At 43.3% G+C, this 25,961-nt stretch overlaps 1 protein-coding gene across 5 annotated transcripts; it reads right to left on the minus strand.

Moving 5' to 3' along the window:
* Positions 1–1,598: 1,598 nt before the first annotated feature.
* On the minus strand, positions 1,599–25,961 carry LRIG2 (leucine rich repeats and immunoglobulin like domains 2). Of its 5 annotated transcripts, none has more exons than XM_054803681.1 (21): positions 25,674–25,786; positions 21,037–21,247; positions 19,879–19,950; positions 19,334–19,408; positions 18,701–18,835; positions 18,029–18,172; positions 17,755–17,898; positions 17,000–17,143; positions 16,591–16,734; positions 13,751–13,831; positions 13,028–13,099; positions 12,820–12,888; positions 11,241–11,404; positions 9,719–10,039; positions 8,543–8,824; positions 7,490–7,939; positions 6,863–7,012; positions 5,638–5,919; positions 4,787–5,012; positions 2,979–3,063; positions 1,599–1,844 (listed from the first exon to the last, which is right to left on the minus strand). In XM_054803681.1, the coding sequence occupies exons 4-21, from the start codon at positions 19,402–19,404 to the stop codon at positions 1,677–1,679; spliced, it is 3,132 nt and encodes a 1,043-aa protein (XP_054659656.1). In that variant the 5' UTR covers positions 19,405–19,408; positions 19,879–19,950; positions 21,037–21,247; positions 25,674–25,786; the 3' UTR covers positions 1,599–1,676. The 5 variants fall into 5 exon arrangements, 4 of the variants coding, with proteins under 4 accessions (XP_054659656.1, XP_054659657.1, XP_054659654.1 ...); XM_054803682.1 differs by having other exon boundaries at positions 21,037–21,242; positions 25,674–25,773; XM_054803679.1 differs by lacking the exon at positions 21,037–21,247 and having other exon boundaries at positions 25,674–25,961.

The raw sequence follows: 25,961 nt of genomic DNA on the forward strand, positions 1-25,961 counted from the left end.
TTCTCTGACACTGTGCCAGGGTTGAGATGTACATAATGAACCAGGAGAGCTGAACTTACCAGGGAAGGCGATAGCTGGTTTTTCCTGAGCATCTTGTTGGAATGATCACAGGATGGGGTGGGGTTTCACAACACTCCTGCTCCGGGATAAATCAAGGCTTGTGGGGCAGGCTCGTATCGTTGAGGCCATCCCTCTGCAATTGCGGTGACTTGAAAATACAGAAGAGCGTGCAAAAAAGCTGGGCTCTGGGGAACGCTGCGGACACTGCAAATGCTTCAGGTCCCGAGGCCAGGTAACCAGCAGTTCCTCCAGAGCCAACGTCAGGCACGTGAGCTGGGGAACGCAAAAGCGAAGAGCCTACGTGCAGAGAAAGGGCAGCGCTTTACCTCTTGCTACAAAGGGAGACAACAGAAGTATTGACCTTTGCGTACAGCCTGGCTTCGCTTCGCGGCTGTTTCAGTGTAGGTCCTTCGGACACGACACGCTAACCTGCGCATGGGAGCGGACACAGGCCACAAGGAATCGGGCAGCGCTGCCAAACGCATCACACATTGCCATACAAAAGCGGGCAGGGACCCCAGGCGATGCTGCCAGCTGCTGCCCCGGCCTCCGCCGCAGAGCCCGCTCCTACGGCTAGCGGCGAGGCAGAGCCCCTGCGCGGGCTGGCTGGCGCTCGCGGGAGCTGCGTCTGGGGGTGCTCTCTGCCAAACCGGCCCCCGGGCAGCCCCCGGCTGCTGCGGCCCCGAGGAAAGCCCTGCACTGGAGGCTGTCACGCTGCGCTGCAGCGGCACGCCAAGCCAGGTGACCAACTCTCGCCTGTCAGGCTGCGCGTACACCCAGCTCTCGTGAGCCACGTTTTCCTTGGGCGCAAACTTCACTCGTCAGCAAGAACAGCGGACAAGGCGGCTACGGGAGCTCAGGTTAACTTGGGAAAAGCTGCATGGAGCTGAGATCTGTGTAAAATGGTGAAGCATGCAAAACGGAGCACAGGATGGCAAAAGTGATTTATCATCAGAACATAAACCAGCACAAGAATACAGCGATAGAAATAGAGTAAGTTATTCAAAGGAATAAAAAAAAAAAACCCAAAACTTATGCTGGCTTTTAGGAGGGATGGTAGCTGGTAGGGTGGGAGGCACGCACCTCTCCCCGCCCGCAGCAGGTACATGGGGGCACGCTCTCACCAACTCATTCATGCTGACAGGCTGTTGCCAGAAAGAAAATCTCTTGGGTACTTCGAAGGATGCAAATAGCAGGAGGACAGCGCTGGGAACGCAGCGATCTGTGAGTCTCCCGGCCCCGAGTCCACAGCACCGTTACAGAATTACCCGCGCATTTTCGGAAAAGGGTACCGGGTGTTTTCTACTGGAAAACTGAAATAAGAATCACAGAATCAGAGACGGGGTGAGGCTGGAAGGGGCCTTGAGCTCACCTTGTCCTGCCCTCTGCTCTAGCAGGGGCACCTGGAGCCAGCTGCCCAGGAACATGTCCGGATGGCAAAGTTTACTGTATTTTTTTCCCCTATGAAAATTAAGTATCATAGAAGAAAAATGAGTTATTTAATCTGCAAATTAACAAAGTTACACTGGATGCTCAATGTATATAGTGTTTTATTGAATGAAGGTATATTACAATAGACAAACATATATTACACATGCTATACAAAATATACATTCTTATGTGAAAAAAATATAAATAGACACTGGGAAATAGCAACAGGGAACAAGAGCAGCTTTGCTCACACTGTCGTACGAACCCCCAGTTCCTGTCCTGGTAGTACTTTGGCATTGACTGAAGAACCAGTATGTGTTTATGGAACGGCCACGCTGTCCTACCTGCCCCTCCTGGAGGAAAGGGGAAAGACGAGAGAGAAGAGACACGATTTTTTCTGCAAATCTGCTTAGGAAGTTTTCCTGCAATCCTAAGCACAGCAAGGGGTTCACCTACCTACAAGCTTCAGCTATTTACAATAGCTTATGGACTTTAAAGAGATACCATTGCTCATGGAAGGATGCAAATGTCCTAATTCATCACGGCAGCTTTTATAAGCCAGTATCTCACAGAAATTAGTGCAGCTTTAGCTCCAGCACTTCAGTTCGTTCTGGTGCGGACAGCGTTCATTTTAAAGCCTTGGTCTTGGCCAAGCACATCTTACCTAAAGGGATCACACTAAGGAGTTGTGTCCCAAGTCCACCTTAGGTCTGTACTGTGACAGATCTGTATTAGCTCAGCTCTCACAGAAGAGAGGGATGAAAGAAAAAGGAAGAAGCATTTGTCAAACGGTGATGGCAGACAGAACAGCAGTAGGATGCTGTTTTCCTGCTAGTGCGAAATCGTGGCTCTGCACATGCCAAGAAGCACCCTGCCACAGCAGCCTGTGTGAAGATCTGGAGAAAGCAGTCCAAAAGGATGACACTTTGCTGCTGCTGCTATAGTTTCATGACCTGACCTTTCTCATCTGGATTTAAACTGACAGTACTGGGTTCCTGCAACAGAGAGAACTTTGGGTTGAAAATAAGCACCTTGTCTTAAATGCTGTCTGGAAAGAAAAAGGCTGGAGGAAATAAAAACAGAAAGGAATGAACTTAAGACTCTTCTGCCAGCACTTATGTTATTAAAACATCTCAGATGTCAGAGCCCAAAAAGAGTTTAACACACCTGTGTTTCTCTACTCTATTCAAAGGTCAAGGACAACTGGATCCTCTTCCTACTAAAGCTGCTGGCTATCAAAGCAACCACAGTTGCTTTGAGAGCATGGTAAGAGCCCTTGACAATATTTGCTCGTTTGCATAGATCTGACTATTAGTCATGCCCAAAGAGCTGTGGGAAAATAACCATTAGTCCCAGCATTTCCTCACTCGTTTACTCAAATAATCCACAGTCTCAACAGTTTCAGCTGTGATTCTGCATGACTGCATCTGATACTTCAGTCACACACCCTTCTCTCTAGGGATGGATCAACGGGAAGTCTTACATACCTCTCTTGGGCTGGTCCAAAAAGGTTTTTCTGTCTTCATAAAAATACACCATGCAGCTGTTTTCATTTTAATACACGTCCTACGACTTGAAAAAAACGCAGCAATGACTAGGGAGAAAGCCCTTGCTCTTCAGGCATGAGAATACAGCATAATGTTGAAACACTCCAGCGCCGAGTACATACTCGCTGAAAACCCATCGCTGGTGAGTCTTTAACCCCTGCTACAACAAGGTGCATCTTCCCAGAAGAAAGAACTTTTCAGAAAGTCTTTATAATGTTCTTCCTCCTAATTTTGTCAGGCACATTCTACTGTAACTAATGAAGTTTGCATTTCCTCTGCCTCAGCAAGAACTGGATTTTCAATATTGAGTGGTTCCCTGCATATTGTTTCATTTCTCACCTGTCAAATATTTAAACATTTTGGCCACGCTGAGGTCTAGAGAACTAGAGAGTTCAACACAACAACAATTTTGCCTCATATTTTACAGCAGAAAAGGACACAAGTGTTTTAAACTACATACGCCTCTTGGCTGCGCAGGCGAAACTGATAAATCCACTGTATAGTTCACTGAGTATTTATCAAACGATCTCCCAATTTATCCAATGCTTTTCATCACAACATTCTTTTTAAAAGTTCACTTAACTGTCAGCTAAGAAAAATACATGGAGACTTCTCTGCACCATACACAACATAAAGGCTTTTTTTAAAGATAAAAGCTTAGATAAACTTCCAAAACAAACCACTCAAAACTCCCATCTTACAGCTATTTTACCAGGTGACCAGAAGGAAACATTTTGTGTACCGTTCCTTTTGTCTGCTACTTACAAGAACTTCTGGGAAGTTGGATACTACAGCCCGGAACGCAAGTTAACACCGCTTGTCAGTGCAGGGTCTGTTGAGCTTTATGCTCTATGATGTAGTGCCTAACACAGAGACTTAAGGACTCTCAACACTTAAATGGGTCAAACTTGGAACTCTGCTAATGTCGTGAAATGGATCAGCTTGCAGTCAGGTCAGCCAGGCTTAATGCATACCGAGTTGTACAGAACGATGAAATCCATCAATATCGCAGTTTCACCACTTACCTATAGTAAATTCATTTCTTTCCAAAACAAAGACAGCTCTATCCTCTCACAAACAAGCTTTCAGTCTCACCACACACAAAAAAACCCATATGGCTTGATATGCAGCTGTCAAGACTAACAGTATGATACATACTTTGGCATAATAAAAAATATATTTACATTGCAGCCAACACATTTATATGCTTAGTGTATACAAAATATTTATAAATGCAAATTTATTTACAACTAGAGTCCATTATTCATAGGAGAAAACAAGCCCCAAAGTTAGACTGGTAATAGACGTCTGCCAACAGTCTAAGGAACAAAAAGCTGGCCAAGAGTTTTATGCTTACAATTACTGGGGAATTCCATGAAGAGGCCCTGAACATTTGTTTTCAAGCAGACAATGCAGTGCAAAATAGCTATGCATTCTTGAGAGATTTTCAAAGCATGCAGCAACACAAAGGCTGCTTCCAACATCAGAAAATCCATGTTTTAATGCTATTCTTGTGGATATTAATCATCCATGTGTTCTGTTGCACATCCCCATTTTCCAATCCACAGAAATCCAAGGAAAAAGGGCATGTGCCACCTCCTCTGAGGGAGCCTGACTCTGTTTAGCCAGCCTGTAATTGCAGACACACGTACACAAGCATCTTTGGCCTTGGGGTTAGTCCTGAGGTAGTAAATACAAAAAGTCAGTTGATATGGATTTGCTTTCAAGACAACATTTTAGTTTCTTACGTGGTTTCACTATAGTCACGAATGTTCCGTGTCCTATTAAAATCAAAGTTATGTTCACGTAACCTGTGGCAAGGTCTGGGTGAAGCAGCTTGTTCCTGGTCACTGTCAATAATGCCTTTGCTTCGAAGAGGCCGTGGAGTCTCACGGGCCGACTGCTGATGCAGAAAGTGTGAGTGAGAGCGTGCTAGGTCTTTGTTTACTCCCCATAAAGGAATCTGAAAGGGTTCTGAGGAAGAAAAATTAGAAGATGAACAGGAGTGAGTTCATGATAAACACACTCAAATTTTAGACAGATTTTAGTTGTGCAAGTCAGCAGTAAGTGTCTTTCTAAGGTTATTTTCTCTATTTTTGAGAGCATATTTGACCAGATGCTCTCCCATTTCAGCAATCTGTTACAGTAACCAGCAACACCACACACAGTTTCAGTGTGAATTTTTAAAAAAGCTACCTGGAAGAAAGTCAACATAAAACCAATCAATTTAGAAAAAAAAAAAAATCTTTGGGAGTTCTCAAACTCAGGCCATCTCAAATAAAAAGGTTATCTGAATTTCCTATGTGAAGCTTTAACTCTTGGCTAACAGATGTCCTTAAAGTACATGCACGGGATTTACATTCCACAAGCTGCATTCTGTCTAACTACAGATTAAGAAATTCTCTCTTTTTAACATCACTCTCTTCAACTCTTGGGCACTGAATGCAAACTGAGGGCTAGTTCTGAGAACAGGTGGTTAATACACAGAAGAGTTCCTCCACAAACTACAGCCGCTGTGTATCAATAGTGAAGGGCAGCACGAGGAAGATCAGGGTTATCAGGGAATACAAAGCAACAACAGGGAAAATGGGACACTCACCATTAATCTGCTGGGAGGAGATTTTCTTTTCACTTATTTTGTCATGGTTGGCAAGGAAGACAGACCTGTCTCTGTCTGCTAAGAGATTATCAAGAGCACTGCTTTCATGCTGGGTGCGTGCTGTGTATGTTTCCTTCGGCATCTGCACCATGAGATTAGGGAGAGTTTGATCCAGGGGGTCCTCTTCTGTGATGTAGGCATAGGGACAGTACTCTCGTGTCCTGGAGTAGATGTTTGCATTGTCGTAACAGTCTGAGCAGATCACCAACGGCGCTGCACCACCTGACAAACACGATGGAAAACCAAAATACTCTCAGAGAGGATAAGGATACTTGATTTCCATAGATTCTTTCATGTCTTAGCAAGATCTTGTATTACAGCAGCACAGTCTGAAGGGCCTTTACACAGTGAACGTGGCAACAGAGTACTCAGCTTGACTGAAGAAGTGCTATGAGACTACAGACTAGAGGGAATGGACCATGGGACACACAAAAAACTGAAGGACCACTTTTGAAAGCCAGCCTGTGTAAGGACTGGATGGCTTCTCAGCATTTGGATGGTAAAAACAGCATCTCTATAGACTCAATGATGCAACTATCCCAAAAAGCATCCAAACAAGGTAGGGAAATAGTGTAGACCCTTTAGTTATGATTGTGGCAAGCGGACTATATGCCTGGCAGAGACAGCAATTTTATGCCAAGGACGAAAGGTACAGCAAATCATCTTCCAAGAGAACTTTATTTCCACCACTGTTGCCTGTACTCTTGAGCATAAGAATCTACCTTGACATTTCACCATGGAATTCTCTAATGGCATCCCCGCCTTGCTGAACGGATCACAAACCCTGAAGCAAAGAGGTTCTGGAGGGAACTGTGCTACTCTGGCACCTGAAGGACAGCAGTCATGACACCTACACGCAAAGGCACTCATAGAAAGTGTGAGCCTAGATGTCACTGGACCAAAGATTAAACGACACGGGCAAAATACAGAAACCTTGATAGTAGAATATAAACAAACACTAGAAGAAAAACAGGAGATGCCTCAAACTCAGAACAATCGATGGAAATTTTCAGATCAGCCTGAATTCTTCTCTAGGAAAAGTCACCTTTGACATTAGCATGCAGTACTACCCTGCATTGTGCAATACTGCTGCCAGCCACGAGGACTAGACCATGCGCTGGCATCCTGCTGAAACACAAGTGATACACGTGAGGGCTTTGCTTACCATCTGTGCCTTTATGCACGTAGCTGCCAGCTGGAGGCATAAGCTGCTGATGGCTTCCTGCCTCTGAGTTACTGTAGCCTTCCTGAGGCTCTGACAGAGTGCCTTGGGAGGACAGATAGCTGGGAATGTCTGCAGGTAGGTTCATCTCCTCTGGAAGGCAAAATTAACATCGATGACATTAACAGCTAAGTGTGAAGACTTCAAGGTAGTACCAACACTATTACCCACATTAACAAAAACGTCATCCAGAATTTCAGCTCACATATAGTTATCTTTTTTTCTACCTCAGTGATTAAAAATCCATATAGCTAGTTCAAAACTAATAGGGTCAGAACAGAAATTTACACGTTATTCCACGTCCTGAAAACATTTGTAAGTCTATTCAAATATTTATTTTCAAACTTTAGTATTTTTCCTCAATGTAGAGCCAATCTAGTGTATAAGGAATAAAATTAACAGACTTGATATTTAAAAAACCCCCACAACCCTAAAATGAAGGAATTTGAGCAAATCCCTGAAGAGATTTGCTTCAATCCCATCCATCTGTAATGGATCCAGAAATTTCACCACCCTTAACAAGCGTTTTAATTAAAAACAGGGATGAAGACTGTTGCTTCTGCACTTTACCTGTGTTAGTGATGCTGTAATCTTCACTTTTCCTTCTCATATGGTAGATGACGATAACCCATACCAGGGACGTTCCCACAACGCAGCACACAACAACAATAATCACAATGCCTACTGTTGTCCAGCCATCCTCCTCATGGACAATGCCACTCTGGGAAGAATCACAATTTGGGGAAGCCAGGACATTTAGGTAAATATGGCCACGCTCGGTGCCCAGTGTGTTGGACATAATGCACGTGTACTTCCCAGCATCTTCTAGTCCAGCATCCACAATGATAAGGAGTTGATTGGCCGCAGCAAAAAAATGCCGTTCTGTGACTGTCAGAGGGCCATCATCTTTGGTCCAGTTGAGGCGTGGGGCAGGACTGCCACCAGCTATGCACTGCAAGACAGCAGTTTCACCTCGGGTTACCGTTCTGTCTTCCAGGGGTCTAACGAAGGAAGGAGTTTCTGTGACAGTGGAAGGAAAAAAAAAATTGTAAGATAACTTCATTGTGCAACACCAACGTGTACTCCAAGATATTTTAAAAACTGATCTTGCAACCTGAACCTAAAACTTAAGCAATGAAACACAGGATTCAGGAAATCCTGTGAGTTCAGCTCTTCTATGGATCACTGTAGCAAATGTAGGTAGAGCAAACACCCCCAAAATTATGCTAGCCACAGTCTGCTTTATGTATTCCAATTCTAAATTTGCATATGACCGTAATGTTAGAAGCTGGTATCTTCAAAAAATACTGCACTCTAGAAGGAACCGTCCTTCCATTATTACTCAGCATAGTTCGTGTTACCTGTGACTAAATTCATTCCAAGACAATACGAATTATCCATCTAGTCTATGCTGCTGGATTGAGATATGCCCCTCAGTTCTCGCCTGGTCAGCACTGCAGCTTAGCTTCTAAAGCTTCACTGTTCAAAAAATCACGTCAAGTGCTGCTCTTTGTATTTTAACGTCATTCTTTAGGACTTAAGCTTGCTACTTACAGATAAGCTACGCTATCGGTGCGGAAGTGAAGGGATCCATACGCAAGCACAGTTTAGCACACCACTTACCCAACACAGTCAGTGTAGCATTTGCCGACAAACCACCTGCTATGTTTTGTGCCATACAGCTATAGATTCCCATATCTTCTATTTTCACATTTGCAATAAAGAACACATCATCCTCAGGCATGACATGCATCCTCCTCTCTCTCGCAGCAGGGAAGTCTGTGCCACCGTCTTTCTGCCAGGAGATCTGTGGAGTAGGGTGGCCCTCTGCAGCACACTCCAGCCGGGCCATCGCCCCAGTGCGGATGGTCAGATCCATGGGGGTTTTCAGGAAAGAAGGTAGCTCTGGATCAAAGGAGACAGTTTCAGTATTTTCAGTATCAGGAAAAAAGCAGCAAAAGCTCCACAGCACTGAGAATATCTGAAAACAAATCTGAAACACACCTGTAGTTCTCCCTGAGAGGGGCAGATTCTTCTGAAGAACTGCATAAATTTGCAGTGGTCATTTCAAAGAGCCTATCCTCCAAGTTTAAATACAGTATCTACAGCGATCATTTAAAATGATCCAAAGGACAACATTTCTCATGGGGAAGAGACAGGGAAAAGGTTTAGCCTTCTTCCTAAGCCCTTTGTCACACTTTTTCTTCCCTGGGAATGGGGAAGGTCAACTTCTATCTTGTCAGCCCAAGTCTGCATTATCTGTTCTGGACAAGAAAAAGCAACACAGGCACCTCTGCTCTCAGAGACAATGCGGACCAGTGGTCTACTGACTGATGTGAACGCTGCCTTCTTACCTCCCCTCCCTCAGCCAAAATAAATAGAATCATTATGGCTAAAACCAAATGACTTCATAATTGATTTTTCAGAGTTTGTTTCCAGTCCCACCAGTTATTTTTAGCTGAATCTTCCCTAGCTTTACAAACATGTGGGAAAGGTGCTTAGTTCTGAAGAGACAGCAGAGGGAGCCTTCATTTTAAGAGACTTCTACCTCCATTTAACTAAATGAACAACTAATTGTGTTATATTGAAAGCATGGGAGACATCTGCAAGGCTTTTCACCCACAAAAAAAAAAAAATCACTTCTTTCCTGCTTTATAAAAGGATGTTTGATACTTCTAAATACCAGCCAGACAGTCTTGCAAGACTATTTTGGCCAGCTCTAGTGAAAAATAGACTTGTAGCTATTTCAATAAAGCCTTAGGTTAAAAGCATTTCTCCTTTGTAACCATTATTGCTTACCATTGACAGTCAGCTTGGCTTTGTTGGAATAATTGGAGCCAAAGTGATTGGTGACGATGCACTGATACCTTCCTTCATCAGTGAAATTCACATTGAAAAGGTGCAGGACAGTGGTATACTCGACCACCTCACCACTTTGCTGCTGATACCTGGCAAAATTCTCAACCTCTGCATCATACAATACTTCGCTGTCTTTACGCCAGGCAGTGGACATGGGTGAATCACTGCTGCTCACAGCAGTGCAAGTCAGAGTCACGTTCATGCCTCGCAGAGCGACTGTGGTCTCAGGATGCACTCTTATCTGCGGTTTCGGGAAATTATCTGAAAAGAAAAGCACCAAGATTAGTTACTTTCCTCTTCAACTTGCAATTAATATCGCAAGAAAACTCACTCAAAAGACAATGTAAGCAGAAAGAAAGCTTTGGGAACAGATGTCCTGCTTGAGGTGCATGTATTCAGCTGTTTCTAGTTGGAAATCAAGCTGTGAAAGAGGATTAGGACCACAGGTAGGCACACAGAATAAGCACTGAGAACAATCAGCGTAGAAGCGTGGTCTTGAGCAGCGCCCTGCATTTTGTACAACTGTCTGGAACTTGCTATATTTAGATCCCACATAAAAGCCGTGCTCAGCTGAAGAGCTAGGCTATTTTACGAAGGACTGACACTTATTTTCAGATAGTTTAAATATCTTGAAGAGCCTTTAAGTTCTACAACTACAAAGCATAGCAAGCTGGCAGTTCACTATCTCATCCCACTCGATGACAGTTATTTCAATACCTATTATTTCAGCAAAGACATTCTTGTGGGCACAGACAGTGTTCGGTGTCAGGCACCACGGTGGTGATATTAGAACGGAGAAGTGGGTGCTTGCGCCTACATGATGGTTATTGTAGCCTTTACCACCAAAAGAACGGAAGAGTTGCATACACACAAGTAACACTTAGCAGATTGCTCACCCAGAAAACGGACCACCAGACTATTTCCAGGCCTGCCACAGACTTCACACATGACTCTGGGCAAAGAGTCTCTCAGTATTCCATCTCACAGTTCGGTTACAAAAATAAACAGGCTTATGTCTGAAACTGTGGTGGCAGAGACCAGATAAACATTACAGATATGGAGCATCAGAAAATGTGTCAGGGTATTAACTACTCTAGCCTTGCTGGTATGGACAAGAACCAATAAGGAAGTGTCAAACAGCCCTTCCAAAGCTAAAGGCATTCACAAGCAGGGAGAACGGAAGCATAATTAGTTTTTAACAGTAACCTAAACGAATAACAATGCAGTCTCACAGAACTACTCCCTCAGGTTAGCTTCAGTGTTCAAATACAACAAAACAGAGCAAAGAGAAACAGAATTAAATCCCAAACACCAAAGCAGACCCAGTGATGTACACAGGTCCACACGTGCATCACGGCCAAGACCAAGTACCTCCAGCACCGCTACAGCCTGATTTCAGAAAGGTACCTGCACAGATGTGTGTTACCATAGGTTTAGATCAAAAGTCACTAAAAACACAAACCGCAGACAAAGTCATCAGGGTCCACGCTGAGAAGGCTTTGTCCCGCTAACCACTCAGGATGAGCACAGCTAAGGTTTACAGCCTGCTGTAAATGGCTGTCAGCGAGCCACTGCGGCAGCCACTTCAACTGGCAGTCGCAAAGCAGGCTGCTAGTGTTCAAAATTCTGCAGAAACAAGGCAAAAATCAAAGTGTGATTAAAGTTCAGTGTTTCACATTCCTACATGTGATTTCATGCAGCAAAACCACTTACAGCATATATGTTCAGAAATTTCAAGATTTACAGCATTCTTTTATGCCTATGGGTATTTATTACCAAACGTTAGCTATGTATGCTAGAAACAATCCAGAAAAACCTTCCTTCTGTGTCAGCATTAAAACCTTACATTTGTTTTGAATTCTGAAGAAAACCTTGGAGTTTCAACTTCTAAAAAAAAAAAAAATATTAAGCCTGTCTTTACAATTATCCCATCCCTCTTTAAAGCAATTAAGAGATACAACTGCTCTGCAGTGTTGTTCATCTCAAACTAAACACACTTGCCATTATGAAACGGGTATAAGCCTCAATATTCATTTTCATGCCAGCTAACAAATATTTAAGAATGAAAGTGATCTGTTTCATACAGGCACCTACTGCAGATTGTTTTCTCTGCTCCACAGAAAAACTGCGAACAGGAAACAATGATGGGTCACTTTTTCCCCACCACCTGCTTTCAAAGTTTCCTAAATATTATGTACAACTGTCTGGAGAGAGTCCAGCATTTTAAGAAGTGATCTGCCACTACATGAATCCAGCAGAGAGAGAGGAGAGGCACACAAACGAGCCAGGATTCCATCCTGTTGTTTGCCCGTACGTACCAACGATTCCTCACTTTTAAGGTACATTAGAGAAGGCAATGACAGCCTTGTCTTTAACACCTAAAATGTGTCTCCTCCAACTGGCAGATCTTGCAGACTAACGGTCCATCTGGCCCAGATTAACTAATTGAATAAGTTTTAAAACAGATTACACGATATTCAGAGACTTTAACTCATAAAGATGACTGAGTTACAGTGGGATTAGTCTTGGGTGTGAAGGTCACTTCATATTATAATACTCTGAACGTCTGAAGATCACCAGAGGCTCTAGCAGCTAAAGCATCTGCTAAGTAAAAATTCTTGTCTAGCTGCAAATTTTAAAGCCTTTCCCTAGCCCCCAAAACAGGAAGACAAAATGCAGCGTTTGCTAACCCCCCAAAAGATTCCTGATGAATTTTATCTTTTTTCCACTGTCTCTATGCTAGCACGTGCTGAGTTTGCTGCAAAATCATAAGATATGGAAAACTTAATGGTTCAGCACTGCAAAAAAAAAAAATCTTCTATTAATTGCAACAAAGGAAATGGAAGTACAGATTTTATCAAACCTTAACTCTAAGTATACTGCTACCGACTTCAAGTCGATAACTTATCAGCATAGCTTTAAATATTTCATGATGACAGCTGACACAGTTCAGTCAACTTCAGCCAGTCCTACAATGACTGAAGGATTCTTTACAAGTCCTACCTTGTAAAATAATCTGTAAATAATTGTCATGAACTTACAGCTCCTTCAGGTGAGCCTGGGCAAATGCATTTTCTTGGATGGACATTACTGCATTGTTGCTTAAATCTCTGTAAGTTAAGCAAAGAGAATAATAATGGGTAAGCGTGATTTCATATGCTGCCTTCAGTTAAATTCTTGAAAATTTGACAAAGAATACAAGACTGAAGTTGACAAATAATTAGAAGTCCCACAAAGTAAAGTACTTACAGATGTTCAAGTCCTTCGAGACCAGAGAATGCTTTCTTGGTAATTGACTTAATCTGGTTTCCTTGCAAGATTCTGAAAGATAAAGCCCCCCAAACTCAGAAACCAGTCTGAATGTCAATATGAGTTCACAAATAAGACCCAAAAGCAGTTCCCTGTGATGTTTAACTATGGTTTTCCTAATTCTATCTGAGCTAAAAGACCAAATACTATTTTTGAGCTTAAAGGCTCAATTAATTTTCCCAAGAACAAGGTTTCTTTTCCATTCTTGGTTAGAGATGTGTCAGAGGATAATTTAAGTCAGCAGAATGAAACAGTGATAAGTAGAACTCGGGCATGGAGCAATAACTTCCCAATACCAATCTGCCACAATCAAATAATTTTTTTTAATAAGTGCTAATTTTTACCCAAACTAAAGCAGCACAAAAAGTGACAATCCAAGGCTGGTCTATTCAATAATAAATGCAGACAAATACTTATGCTTAATTTCTTCAAATTGGTGCTGCAAGGTGATCCAGTGCTACACAAATCCAATGCTGCTGACCATGGAAGCCAAGCCTGCATCAAGAGGTTGTGGCACAGAAGTGGAAACACACTGAAATCAGCTGCCAACTAGAAAGGCTTTCTGCCTCGTGTCATTGATTTACAATTACTTAATATTTTGCACTCTCCCTCTACACTGCATGCCTGGGAAGTGCTGTCATTTCAGTGGTCTGTAATACATACAGTTTATCCAGCCTGCTGAGTCCCACAAATGCTTCATTTGCATCTTCTATGGCCCAGGAGATCTCATTGTTCCGCAAGTCCCTGCAGGAGAAGAGCCTTCTTATAAAGAAGCCCTGCAACACCATCATGACCGCTGCTAGTGGTGAGCTAGGGAAGAGAACTCACTGCTGTACAGCATGCTAGGGGGTTCTGGCACAGGGTCACCTGGGAGGTCTCAAATCTTTTATAAAACTAAGGTAGTCAGCAGACGACTATTCCATTTCAGAGATGCAAGACAAAACAGAACTGTTCAAGATCAGCGCCGCAGACAGAACCACAAACAAATTCTGCAGTACAACTTCTTGATGTGGTATTTAAGGAAAGACCCAGTCTGACTAGCACTTCTCATGTGATGGACTATTTACCAGAAGCTGGGAGAGGCTCCTGAAGCAAGTTGGTTCATGTAAGTGAATTAACCAATATACTAGCGGCATTAATCTTCCTGAGTAACAGGCTTATAATAGCATTAGCATATTAAAAGATTACACACAGGTTATAGCATAAGGCTGCCAGGCACAAAGTAGTAGATTTTCAGAATGAAGTTGATATTCTGCTCACAAATCTCGTTACCAGCTAATAGGATTTCTGTTTGACCTCTGCACAGTGCTTTGGCCCCTCATGTAGAAGAGCAGTCTGAACAGCAAAAGCAATATAGCAATATGGTTCAGAGAGGATTAAATTCTTTTTAGAGAGACGGTGAAACAAATGCAGTTGCATTTTTAGCCTCGAAGGCATGGACTGAGCCAAGAGTTTCCGTCAAAGTCACAGTTTTTGGCTGGTTTGGTACCACTGTGCACAGAAGTCCCTGCAGACAGGAGTGCGTTTAAAGAAAGAGACACCAATGAAAAATAGCCTGTACTGCATTTTCCAAGATATTATATGCGTCAGCTTGATGGAGCTTCCAAACAAGTCAACTGACACAGAAAGCGAACTACTTATACAGGCAATTGTATGCATCATCTCATATAAACACTTCTTTCCTTGTGCTAATGGTGGAAAAATGAAGCATCTACTTCCCCTTGGGTGAGACCGTAAATTGCGTACAACACCTTCCTGGAAGAGAGTGGGATCAACCTCCAGGACGCTGTCAGTGGTAACACATTATTTTCTTATTTTTCTTACTTTGAAATATGGAGGCCTTGTTCTTAACACCATGCAGCAGTTATTTCCACAATTAATATATATAGACTTTAAAGTTTAGGACAAAAAGAAAAGAATTCCAGGATTCACGCATCACAAGGTCTTAACAAATACAGCCTTGCTACTTGCTTACATGAAGTATTGTCCTCTGAAAATTATTCAAGCTAATGTACTGGACATGGATGTGATCTAATGAGAAGAATGACTAGATGAATAATATGCCAAATTTATTTCCAAGTTGCTAATTCTTGTCATTTGAAACTTGTTTCTAGAATTATCTCCAGGTCTGCTTCGGAATTTTAGATTGTGAATGCTAGAGGGGTATCAGTGCCAAGCTACTCACAGTATTACGAAGTAAATAATGCAATATGATGTAAAACTTCAAAACTTCAGTGCTATTCTTAGATACACCTTTAATGCTACCTTGCTCTTATTACTTTGTAGTTAATATACCGCTTTTACAGTTTATTCTTGTTAATTAAAGCTACATTGCAGAATAGCGGCAGGAGCTGAACATACAGAGAAATAGTTACGTCAGCCTTAGCACTGAACCAACCAGTATACAAGCAACAATGGAACTAATCCGACAGCAACACGGTATCTCCTGTTGTTTGAAGTGTTTTTACACTCCACTACTCAGACCACTTAGCAAAATGAGTGAGCAACCCAAAAGAAAAGCCCCTCATTGTGTGAGCTGAGGAGTTGGCTCCTCATGCTTGGCTGGGCACGAATGCCGGGAGCCCGGTTAATCACCACTGCCCTGTCCTGCACATTCCATCCCCAAGCAAATGGCCAGCCTCTCAGCTGTTGACGCCCCTGAGGAGCCCAGGAAAACCTACTAATTAATCTGCTCTTGTTCTTTTTCATGCTACTCTAAATCTAAGAAATTAGTTTTCATTATTTCATTAAAAGGTTGCATTAAGGTTAACAGAATATGACTGCTTACATAAATCTCTCTGGTGAGTTTGCTTATTTAAGCATTTATTTAATGAACTGACAGAAGGGTTATAAACTTTCACTCCTTTCTCAACTACCATTGTTTAGGATGATTACAACTGTTCAGATCTACTTGGGACACCGTTTTTTTTTTTTTGTTAAGAGCCAGGATTGAGTCTTTTCTTGTCAGAAATATCAAACAGCTGCAGCTGCTCCACAAGGTCCTGGCAAGTGCAGAGCTGTGCCTCCGGCAGCAAGAGGTAATCCTGCACTCCCCCCATACGCTGGGACCTCAGCACGCGAGCAGGGTGGGCTGACCGTACCTTCTGCGACCACATGGATTCACCGCTTGGCTTCTGAGGTTCCAACCCTAACAGAAGCCTCTGGCTTAAAGAGAGGTTCGGGCTGACCATTCGCTCACAAGTGGCATTTACACAAGCTGACTATCCACACCTCAGAGCCGGTATGATGTGCAGCTGGGCACTCGAGGTCACCAAGCTGCTGTTTCTTATCACCGCTGAGATTTAAGTGGTTGGTTTGTTTTAGCTGGGCCAGAATTCTGTTATCTCGGCAGACCAAACGATTATCAGCCCCGCCACACCCGCAGGCGGGACAGCGCACCACAATGCCAAAACACTGATCTCTGGCTTGCACACTGCAATATTCATTGCCTTAAGCTTCACTGCATTAAACTGAGATTTTAACGAGAAGTTTTCTGTACTTACAAAGTTTGAAGATTTGTCAGACCTCTAAACACACCATCAGCGATGTGACTAATGTGATTGTCACCCAGGTTTAGTTTCTCCAATAAACCAAGTCCCACAAAGGCAGACTCCTTGAGGCGAGTTAGCTGGTTGTACGACAAGTCTCTAGAAACATTGAATGTGCACTTTAAAGCCAAGTAGAGGGGGATTAATTATGAAGATACTATCGAACTTGACTAACTATTGAATTTTGATTAATTTATCTAACAGAACACTTATAAAAACAAGTAAAATACACAGCATTACCATGGGCCTAACAAGGAAATTGAGTACTTCCTTTGGTAATTCATTCTTGCTACATACGTGCTATCCAATATTGCAACATTACAAAATCCCCAATGAAAAGCAGCCCAAGCAGCCCAGGACTTACAGCTCAGAAAGTCTTTGGCAGAACTCCCATGCATCTGGACTGATCCTGTTAATGGCATTCTGGCTAACATAGAGTTGTTGCAATGTCCGCAGACCATACAGCCAGCCCTTGTTTACTTCTGTTAAGTTATTATGTTCCAGTTCTCTAAGGAATTAGAAGGAAAAACATTTGCCAAATGGATAATCAATGAAACATATATTTACAAAATTTCACCTTGTGGATCTCAAAATTATTTACTAACATTAAGGCTTAGGCAACCTGAAATGCACAATTATAGTCATCCCACTGAAACCAAAAGAGTGAACAAAAGTATATGAAGAACTGAGTAACTCAACAACAGCTGCAGTGATCCAATGGAAGAAGCAAAACTGTAATCCCTGGTCTCAAAAATAATTTCTTTTTAAAAAAATCTTTTGCTAACACTGCACGGCACACCCCTGCGCTATCGCTGTCAAACAGGCACACAACAAAGACCCATCTCGTGTTACAGGGAGTGCAAAAGAAAACCAGCAAAAAGCAACCTACAAAGCCTTCTTGATCACCAAGTGGGAAGAATTTGAGGAATAATGCCAATATCTTTCCACTTCTGAAATAACCAGACATGATATCAAAATAATGGGAAAATACAGATCTGTAAACTCCTTTCCTGTGATGCTCATCAACATCTCAGCAGTCTTGATGTAAGGGAAGCCAGACAGGACACAACCCTCCACAGCCAGAGTCCCTAAAGAAATTCCACAACTAGGCATACTCACAATTCTTCTATATTACCCAAGCCAAAGAATGCTCCATCCATTAGTCTGCTAATCCCATTGCGCTGCATTTTCAAGGATTTTAAGGATTCCAGTCCTTGGAACGTAAGACTTTCCACTATTTTAATCCGGTTCCTTTTCAGTTCCCTTATATAAAGATAACATTCAAATATTAAGACATCTTTTGATAAGCACCGCTTTGTGAGTCAAGAACACATACTGAGATGAACACCACAGCTGGAAACGCTGTTTTTAAGCTTTCAAGACTGCTACTTACAGAAACTGTACATGAGGCAATTTGAAGATCTTTGGTGGAATCACACTAATCCTATTTCTGTTCAGCTTTACCACCATTAGTGAGCTAGATAAGTTATCGAGACAGCCTGCTTCTAGAGTAGTTATTCTGTTGTTACTCAGATTCCTAGGAAAGGAAGAGGAAAAGAAGTCTTTCAGAACGTGGAGAATTTTATGAACACAACTGCACAAGCACTTCAGAGCAAGCACTTTTTACTAGAACTCAAATTCTTTGTGAAGTCACATCAGAAGTCTGAATTCTGGTATACAGAACTAAATCATTTTTCCCAAAGGAATCAGTGCTAGGGGCTGATTTTTACTGCATGCCCGTGCTTCAGCTAGACACGGTCAAGACAATGTCAAAAGTGATTTACTCAAAAAAGGCAGAAATCATTCCATGTCCCTGCTGGCTCAAGTACCTGCACTTTGACAACAGCAGTTATTATTTTCCATACTATTTGAGAAAATGCAATACAGATTGGTATGAAAAGTATTTTATTTCAAGCACATTTGTAGCTACGTTGAGCACTGTTACCAGTTCAAAGCCACTCAAGACTGCCTACTTCAAGACAGTAGCTTAGAGTAGATGAGGTCTTCAACTTTATTGTTGTAAAGCCAGGAATCCCAGATGTAATAACAGATCACTTATACTTACAGGTACTTCAGTTGCATCCGGGGAAAAGAAGAAGCTTTAATTTCTGAGATAAGATTAGAACTAAGATCTAGATTTTCCAATGAAAGGTAAACTTGGAGTTGCTCAGCATTTATTTCTGGAATGGTATTGTGTACCCTGAAAAATACCGGCAACAAATATGATTATCAAAACATGCCATCCTTCAAGTTGCACACTGAAACAGCTATACGATTCTGTAGATCAACATTATTAGTAAGCCTTCTAAATGGGACATGTAGCACACACTTCAGAGTGTTAATTCCTAAAGCAATACTGAAAATCCAAGAGCTATTTGCCACTCTGACATATGAATAGATTCAAATTCTGGGGCCTGTAGCTGGGCTGTTCCTTGTGGGAACTGTCATTCCGAGACTGAATCCCTCCCCTTCAAAGCTGCCTGCCTTGGTTGACTGCATTTTATTGGTAATTTAGGGTGACTTGATTGTCTAACTGATTTGTATTTCTTTAAAGAGTGCTTACATATTCCCTAAAGCACTTTAGATGAGTAGTATTTCAAGACAAAAGAAGCTATGTTTTCCTACAACTTGATGGCAGAACTCTAATACAATTCTCCCATTTGTTAAACGAGAAAAAGGCAGATGAGCTATTACTTACAATGAGAGAAGAGTTATATTAGAAGTTGTTTCTCCAAAATACGGAATTTCGCTTAGCTCATTGTAATTCATTTTCCTTTAAAAGAAAAACAAAAAAGATTACTGGCACTTCAAAGAGAAGAAAAACCCTTCTGTACGCAGCAGAAATAACTTGTATCACAGAACACGTTTAATAATTTTGTTATGTTAATAATACTTAGTAGTTGACAAAAAAGATTCCCTAAAAGCTTAAATATTGATAATTTGAATAATAGCAAAGCACGCTAGGTTTTACCATTCTCATGGACACTATTACTTCTCTTTAACTTAGAATCAGCTATAGTCAAAACAAATGTCTCCTTTTTAAAAATACTGGTCTTCTAACCTCTTATGAAAGTTTTCTGCTCACAAAGCATCAGTTTTATACATAAAATGAGCATCTATTTTTAATTAACTGGCACTGAATATTTCTACAAGTCAGACCAGATACATAGAGGTGCAATGAAATGTACTAATTAGAATTAGCTACAAAATCTTTAGAGTTTATCCTCATAAAAAACAACTTACACTTCTTGTAGTGTATGAACAGACAAATCAATGCTCCAGTTGGATGACAATAAATGATTATGACTTAAATCCCTAGAGAACAAAGAGAAAAGTTATTCTACCTCCTGGAATAAAAATTTAAAAAAATACACTTTATGCAACCTAAAAGGTTTTAACCATATTTTTGATATATACAATTCCTCCTTTGCCAAAGGAAGAGGAGGTTATAGCTTGTTCTCGTGGTCACTCAGCATAAAAGCCTACACAGTTCTGTTTCTCTGCTTGAATCGAGTAACTTTTTGTTAAAAACGGTTCTTGAAAGAAAGATGGTATCTGATCAGAGCATTTTTCCTTTAAATCATAGCTTTATCTACAATACTTGCCTATCGCAAAAAAGAAAAACTTTCCAGGGACACAAAAATAATGTCTTACAAACTGCTTGTTACTGAACTGTTTTCCTGTAGCAACAATCCCCATTTTCTCAGCCTGCCCAGCTTTTCAAAGCAGCTGACTATTCAAGGCAGGCTTATTTTAAAGGAACAACATACACACAATTACCAAACAAGCTGGAGGGGAGAGAAACATGAGGCTGGGAAGCTTATAGAAGGCATGCTTTAGTGCCAGCTGGTTTTGCTTATAGGAAACAAATGCAGGAGTTGGATTGTTTCAATGGGGAAGAGAGCTGCTAAATCTGTTTTTAATGCCGATACTGGATGTTGATGCTATTCCCATTGCTTTAACTTTAAAGCAGGATTTTACTTTTGCCTTGGTGCATAAGATGTTAGAAGAAAAGCAAAACCACGTCCACTTCTGCAAGCTAACTCCTTGGGCATGGACTATCTCCGTTTTGACACGCAAGTCAAACCATGACCAAAAAAACCAATCCAGGTTTATGATGGAAACCTGGGTCCAGCCATATCAGTGAGGAGAGACAGACATCACTCCAAACAGTGAAACCAGCTCATCTTCTTGATGCTTTTCCAGCACATCTCCAGAACGGAGACGACTCCCCAAAGCTCGTGCCAACAGCCTGAGCCGCTGTGTGTTGGAACAGGTCTGGAACCGCCACCGAGCTTGTGAAATAGGGCTGATACCCTCACCACTGCTGATAGATGCATATATAACTGAACACTGCCTATTAAATCAAAAAGTCTGCCTCTGGCAGCTAGTTGTGCCTACCTGTCAGCAAGGCATCACGCTTCTCACTCCATGTCCAACTCTGACATCGAGCACAGAGCCATAATGAACTATTTTCAGCAAGAGCTGTTCACCTTCTGATGAGTTCCTCTGACGAGGTCCTGCATCAATGATTCTCTTTCATGATTATGAAGTAACACAGTATGTATTAAGTACGGCTAATTTTAAGATCATCAGGCAGGCTGCAGCTACGCTGACAGAGGAGACAAAATTATCTTTAATAACAAAACTACCATGTATTTGCTAAAAAGAACATTAAAATGTAATTGATCGCAGTTAGGAATATTTCTGGTGACAGCCAGGCGCACGTCTGCTTCTGCGATAGCTTTGGGCCTTCAACTGCACCAAAGGTTGAACCCATACAGACACAGAGCTGCCTGAAAACCATGACTAGGGGAGGAAAAGAAATCGCACTGGTGTCCCTGCTGAAGAAGGGCTTGCAGTACAAATTCAGTCCTTGCCAAGTACCAGTAAGTGTCCATCAGTGGGTGTTACTGCTGTTGCAAGAGCCCCCTGCACAGGGAGGAGTTGCCGATAACGAGAAGACACCCTGAACAAGACATTGGTTTATTCACCACGGTGCTCACGGCACTACCGATACAGTTCTCATCTGCAAGACCAGGATCTACAGGGAGACAGCAAGGACTTGGCAGACTGTCCTCTGCTTCCACTCAGGCTCAGCAAGAAAGATACCACTCTAGCAATGAATTAGTAAAATCTTGGGTGCCATGGCAGGTCAGACGGTTGTTAATGTATCCTTTTAATTACATCCAGATGTAAATTATACAGATAGAGCAGCAAACAGGTTTGCAAACAATTATTCATTCCTACAATCAAAAAAAAGAATCAAGGGAATCTGGAGAAGAGAACAATGCACATGCAGCCACTGAATGCTACTCTGCAGGCCTGCTCCCTCAATAAATATAATACTAAAGCCAATCACACATAAAACCAACCGAACTGCAGTTGGAGCAACCTTCCTACGTTGGGGGAGGCCGAACACTCAGGACACCCTCTCGGGGTGTCTGGATCCACCCTGCCCACTGCTGCCGGAGCCCGGCTCAGCCCCGGGACTCTGGGTACGCCAAAGGAGCACGGCACAGCACAGCCCCTGGGAGCCACCAGTCACACTCAGCACAGGGGGTACTGAGTGGCAGCGCTGATTCCCAGAGGAAGAGCCTTTCCTGGATCTTTCAAACGTGCAGGCACGCAGCCAGTGCTGAGGAGACTAATCTTGGTAGCGGTGGGTTTAACCAGACCAGGGAGTACTAAACCACACTATTTCCAAAGGACCTGAGCGCAACCCGTGGAGGAAGGATGAGACAATGGACACAGAAGATAACACCACACTCCTCAAGGTGTCCAGATACGATACTGAGCAGCAAAACCATGCCATGGGTGCAGAGCCAGACCAACCTGTGTGTCAGGCATGGTTAGCGGGCACTGATAAAGATCTTGGGAGTCAGATTAATATGCAAAGACAACAGAAACTTAATTTTTCTAAGGCCTTCAGGAAGAATAGAATAGACAATTTCAGTTGGAAGAGACCCACAATGATCATCTAGCCCAACAGCCTGACCACTTCAGCACTGACCAAAAGTGAAAGCCTGTTATTAAAGGCATTGTCCAAATGCCTCAAACACCGACAGGCATGGGGCCTGGGTGACGAGGACCTGCTAACATGCGGGTGTCCCCCCAGAAGCTACTGTCTTACTACTAAGTGAGAAATTAAGCTTTTAATTTAGAAAGGCCAGGAAAGTATTTTTTATTATTACTCAGATTTGGACTATAACAAAGTTCACATTAAGTCCTCTTTCAAGAAGCTGGGTATCGTTCATACTTAAAACAGTTCTGACATTATTTATATCTAGTTGCTGTACTGATGCTTTTCTTTTTGAAGTAGACTGACTGATCACTAAATCCAAAGTGAAACACATTGTCTGATTTTCTGTGTTTATAGATAATTCAATCACACAGCTAAGATTTCTGCTATCATGCAGAACCAGATGTAATTCCCTTGCTCTGAAAAAGCCAAAACCAAAGAACCCGACATTTTAGAAGCAGTTGCGTTTTTACTGAGGCCCATGTTATGCAAGATACAGAGCAAACATGCAAAATCTGTATTTTAGAGATTCATCTGGTATTGTATATAAAATCATCTAAACATTCATTTTGAGCTGAAGTAGTATTCATTTCTTAAGTAAATAAAACAGAACGCACACACCAAATTGATTACTGTATACTTAAGTCCTGGAGAATGATCTTAATTCAACCCAACTGAGCATACCCATGTCACTGTGCTGGTACAGGTGGTGATGCAGCAACATAGCCAGGCATTTGAGCTGAAAATACAAAACCTCACCAAAACCCCCTGTTGTAAACGGAACTAGCTGAACTAATTAACTAATACCTAACCTACTTTTATTCATCATCTCCCTAGTTACCAGCATATATAAACACACTTTCAGGCACTAGTATATGTCTGGAAGGCAGCGACCACCAGCATCGTGCTACCCTTTCCCCCACAGATGACTGCCCTACATGCACAGCTTGCACTCCTTGTTCTAAAGAAAGTGATGTTAAGGTGCAGACACATCAGAAAATATTCGCTAACTCCTCGACTTCCCTACCCTTTTCATCACCTGCCAGGTTATCCACAAAACCTATGTAATTTAGCAGGAAAAATGAAGTTACAGTTGCCTGAATACTTCTGTCTTGAAAATGAGTTCTGAAGGTGCTCTCCTAGCCTTATTAAAAACAAAAACCTAAAACAAAACCAAAACCCCCCCACAATGGAAGTATCACCTGCAAGTAGTTTGAAAGAGTTAGGAAAAATGAGAATTTTTAGTCCACAAAGTTAGGTGAAATGATATCACAGAACTGAGAAGGAAAAGCACATCAGGAACTTTTTCATGCAAAAAAAATATTAAGCTTTCATTAATTTTAAACAGCTTGTATGCATTATAACTCAATTAGATTCAGAACTGCTAGAGTAGTCTTAGTGAAGAAAAAATGTCACCCCCACACACACACTTTGTGTGCCAAAATCCTGAAAGCCACAACAGAGAACATACACTTAATTATTGTTTGCAGCACATGTCAGATTGCACAACGTAGCGCAGCGCCAGCACTGCTTCTTCCCACTGCATTTTGTGCCAAGCAGTTTGAAACACACCCTCTATCAGCTTGGAAAAAGATACAAGTATTTGTTGAAGCTTGAAAACTTGCTCTATAAACAGCATTGATATCGTTTTGGTTATTAGCCACCTGATGAACTGCCAACTCAGCACCAACACCCTCCCTGACAAGTGCTAACGGTGAGACACCCTTGTACCTTCCTAAACACAAAGGTTTCACAGACAAGTTAGTTGTATTTCTATGCTGAAATACACATTTTCTCTTAAACATTTCTAATTGCTGACCATGAAGGGAAGGAAGAGAACTACAGAACCGTGAAGAGGCAAGAAGGTGACAAGCTTCCTCAGACATGCCCAGTTTTTAATACAGCTCAGACTCTTGAGTCCTGCTAGAGGAATTCCTGGAGTTAACTGGACAGTGGTTTGTATGTTTATACTATTTTCCAAACAGCCTTTTTTTCTTGGTCTGAAATACTCTTATTTCTGTCAACTGGGAAGCAACGATGACTCCAAGAGGGCCTGAGAACTCTGCTGTGCACAAAAGTGGGTTTTGACATCCCTCATGCTTCAGCACCTCTTCCAATCCAGTACACTGTAGCCAAAGGTGACAAACACAATGGTGACAAGACAGTAACGGCCAAGGAACGATAAAAGCATACTGCACTCGACCCTGCACGAACACTATGTAGCACATTGTCTAATTAAACTCTTGGGAGCAGAGACAAAGGGTGGACTATCGTTTTGTTTAGCTGGGTTTTGGTGGGTGGTTTTTTTTGAAAGACAATGGCAGCAATGGTTTTACTGAGGGAAAAGGAGGGAGCCGCTGAGTTTCAAAGCGGCGAAGGGATGCAGAGGAAATCGGAAGCAGTAGGAACTGCCACAGCACACAGCTGAAGTTGGAGGCTAGAAGGAATATTTCTAAGCACAATTGTAAGGGATGATGTCCAACAGCTTGATCTGAAAAAAACCCAAACCGTTAATCCTGCCTTGATTTGCGTTATCAAAACTTCTACTAGGCACAACCTGCTCCTGCTGCACCCGCGGGGCCAGACCCCCCTTCACCCCCCCGGCTTCTGACTCGCCCCTGCCGCTGCACCTGCGAGCCAGGCTCCAGAGCCGGCGGTCGTTCCCTCCCCACCGCCACAGCGCTGCCCACGGCTGTACGGCTCCTGACCGCCCCGGGCCCGCGGCAACAACCCACGGACACCGAGCGCCAGCACCGCCGGCCACTCCGACCTGCCGCGCCCGCCCGAGGGCCACACTGCGGCGGCCGGGAGGCCTCGGCCTCGTACAGCGCTCCTCGCACCCCGCCGGACCTCGCACCCTGCCGGACCTCGCACCCTGCCGCCGGGCCGCCGCTAGGCCCCTGGCCCCGCACACACCCCCCCACCCCCGCCGCCCGTTAGGCCGCGGCCTGCGCACGGCCCGCCGCCCGTTAGGCCCCGCGGCCTCGCCGCCCGCCCGCCCGCTGCGCTCACTCACAGGCCCGTGGTGCCGGCGGGCAGCGGCGGGATCCTCCGCGGGCCAGGCCCGCCGGGCAGGCGGTGCCGGCTGCAGTCCAGCAGGCCGCGGCGGCAGGAGCAGGGCGCGGCGCAGGGCTCGGCGGCGGCCGCCCGCTCCCACAGCAACGCCGCCGCCGCCAGCATTACCAGCAGGGTCCGCGGCAGCGCCCCGCGGGCGGCCCGCACGCCCAGCCCCGCTCCCCGCATCCCCCGGCCCAGCGCGGCGCGGCCCGGCCCCGCGCCGCCCGCCCGGCCCGGCCGCCGCGCC

Source organism: Grus americana, chromosome 25, assembly GCF_028858705.1.
Source record: "Grus americana isolate bGruAme1 chromosome 25, bGruAme1.mat, whole genome shotgun sequence".
Lineage (NCBI taxonomy): Eukaryota > Metazoa > Chordata > Aves > Gruiformes > Gruidae > Grus > Grus americana.

Excerpts from the sequence above, each read along its gene's own strand:
- LRIG2 (XM_054803679.1), bottom strand. The coding sequence starts at position 25,900 with ATGCGGGGAGCGGGGCTGGGCGTGCGGGCCGCCCGCGGGGCGCTGCCG. Across the intron at positions 13,100-13,750 it reads CTCAGCAGGCTGGATAAACT|AATCTTGCAAGGAAACCAGA; the intron begins GTATGTATTACA and ends TTTATCTTTCAG. Across the intron at positions 7,013-7,489 it reads TTACAGCATCACTAACACAG|AGGAGATGAACCTACCTGCA; the intron begins GTAAAGTGCAGA and ends TTTGCCTTCCAG.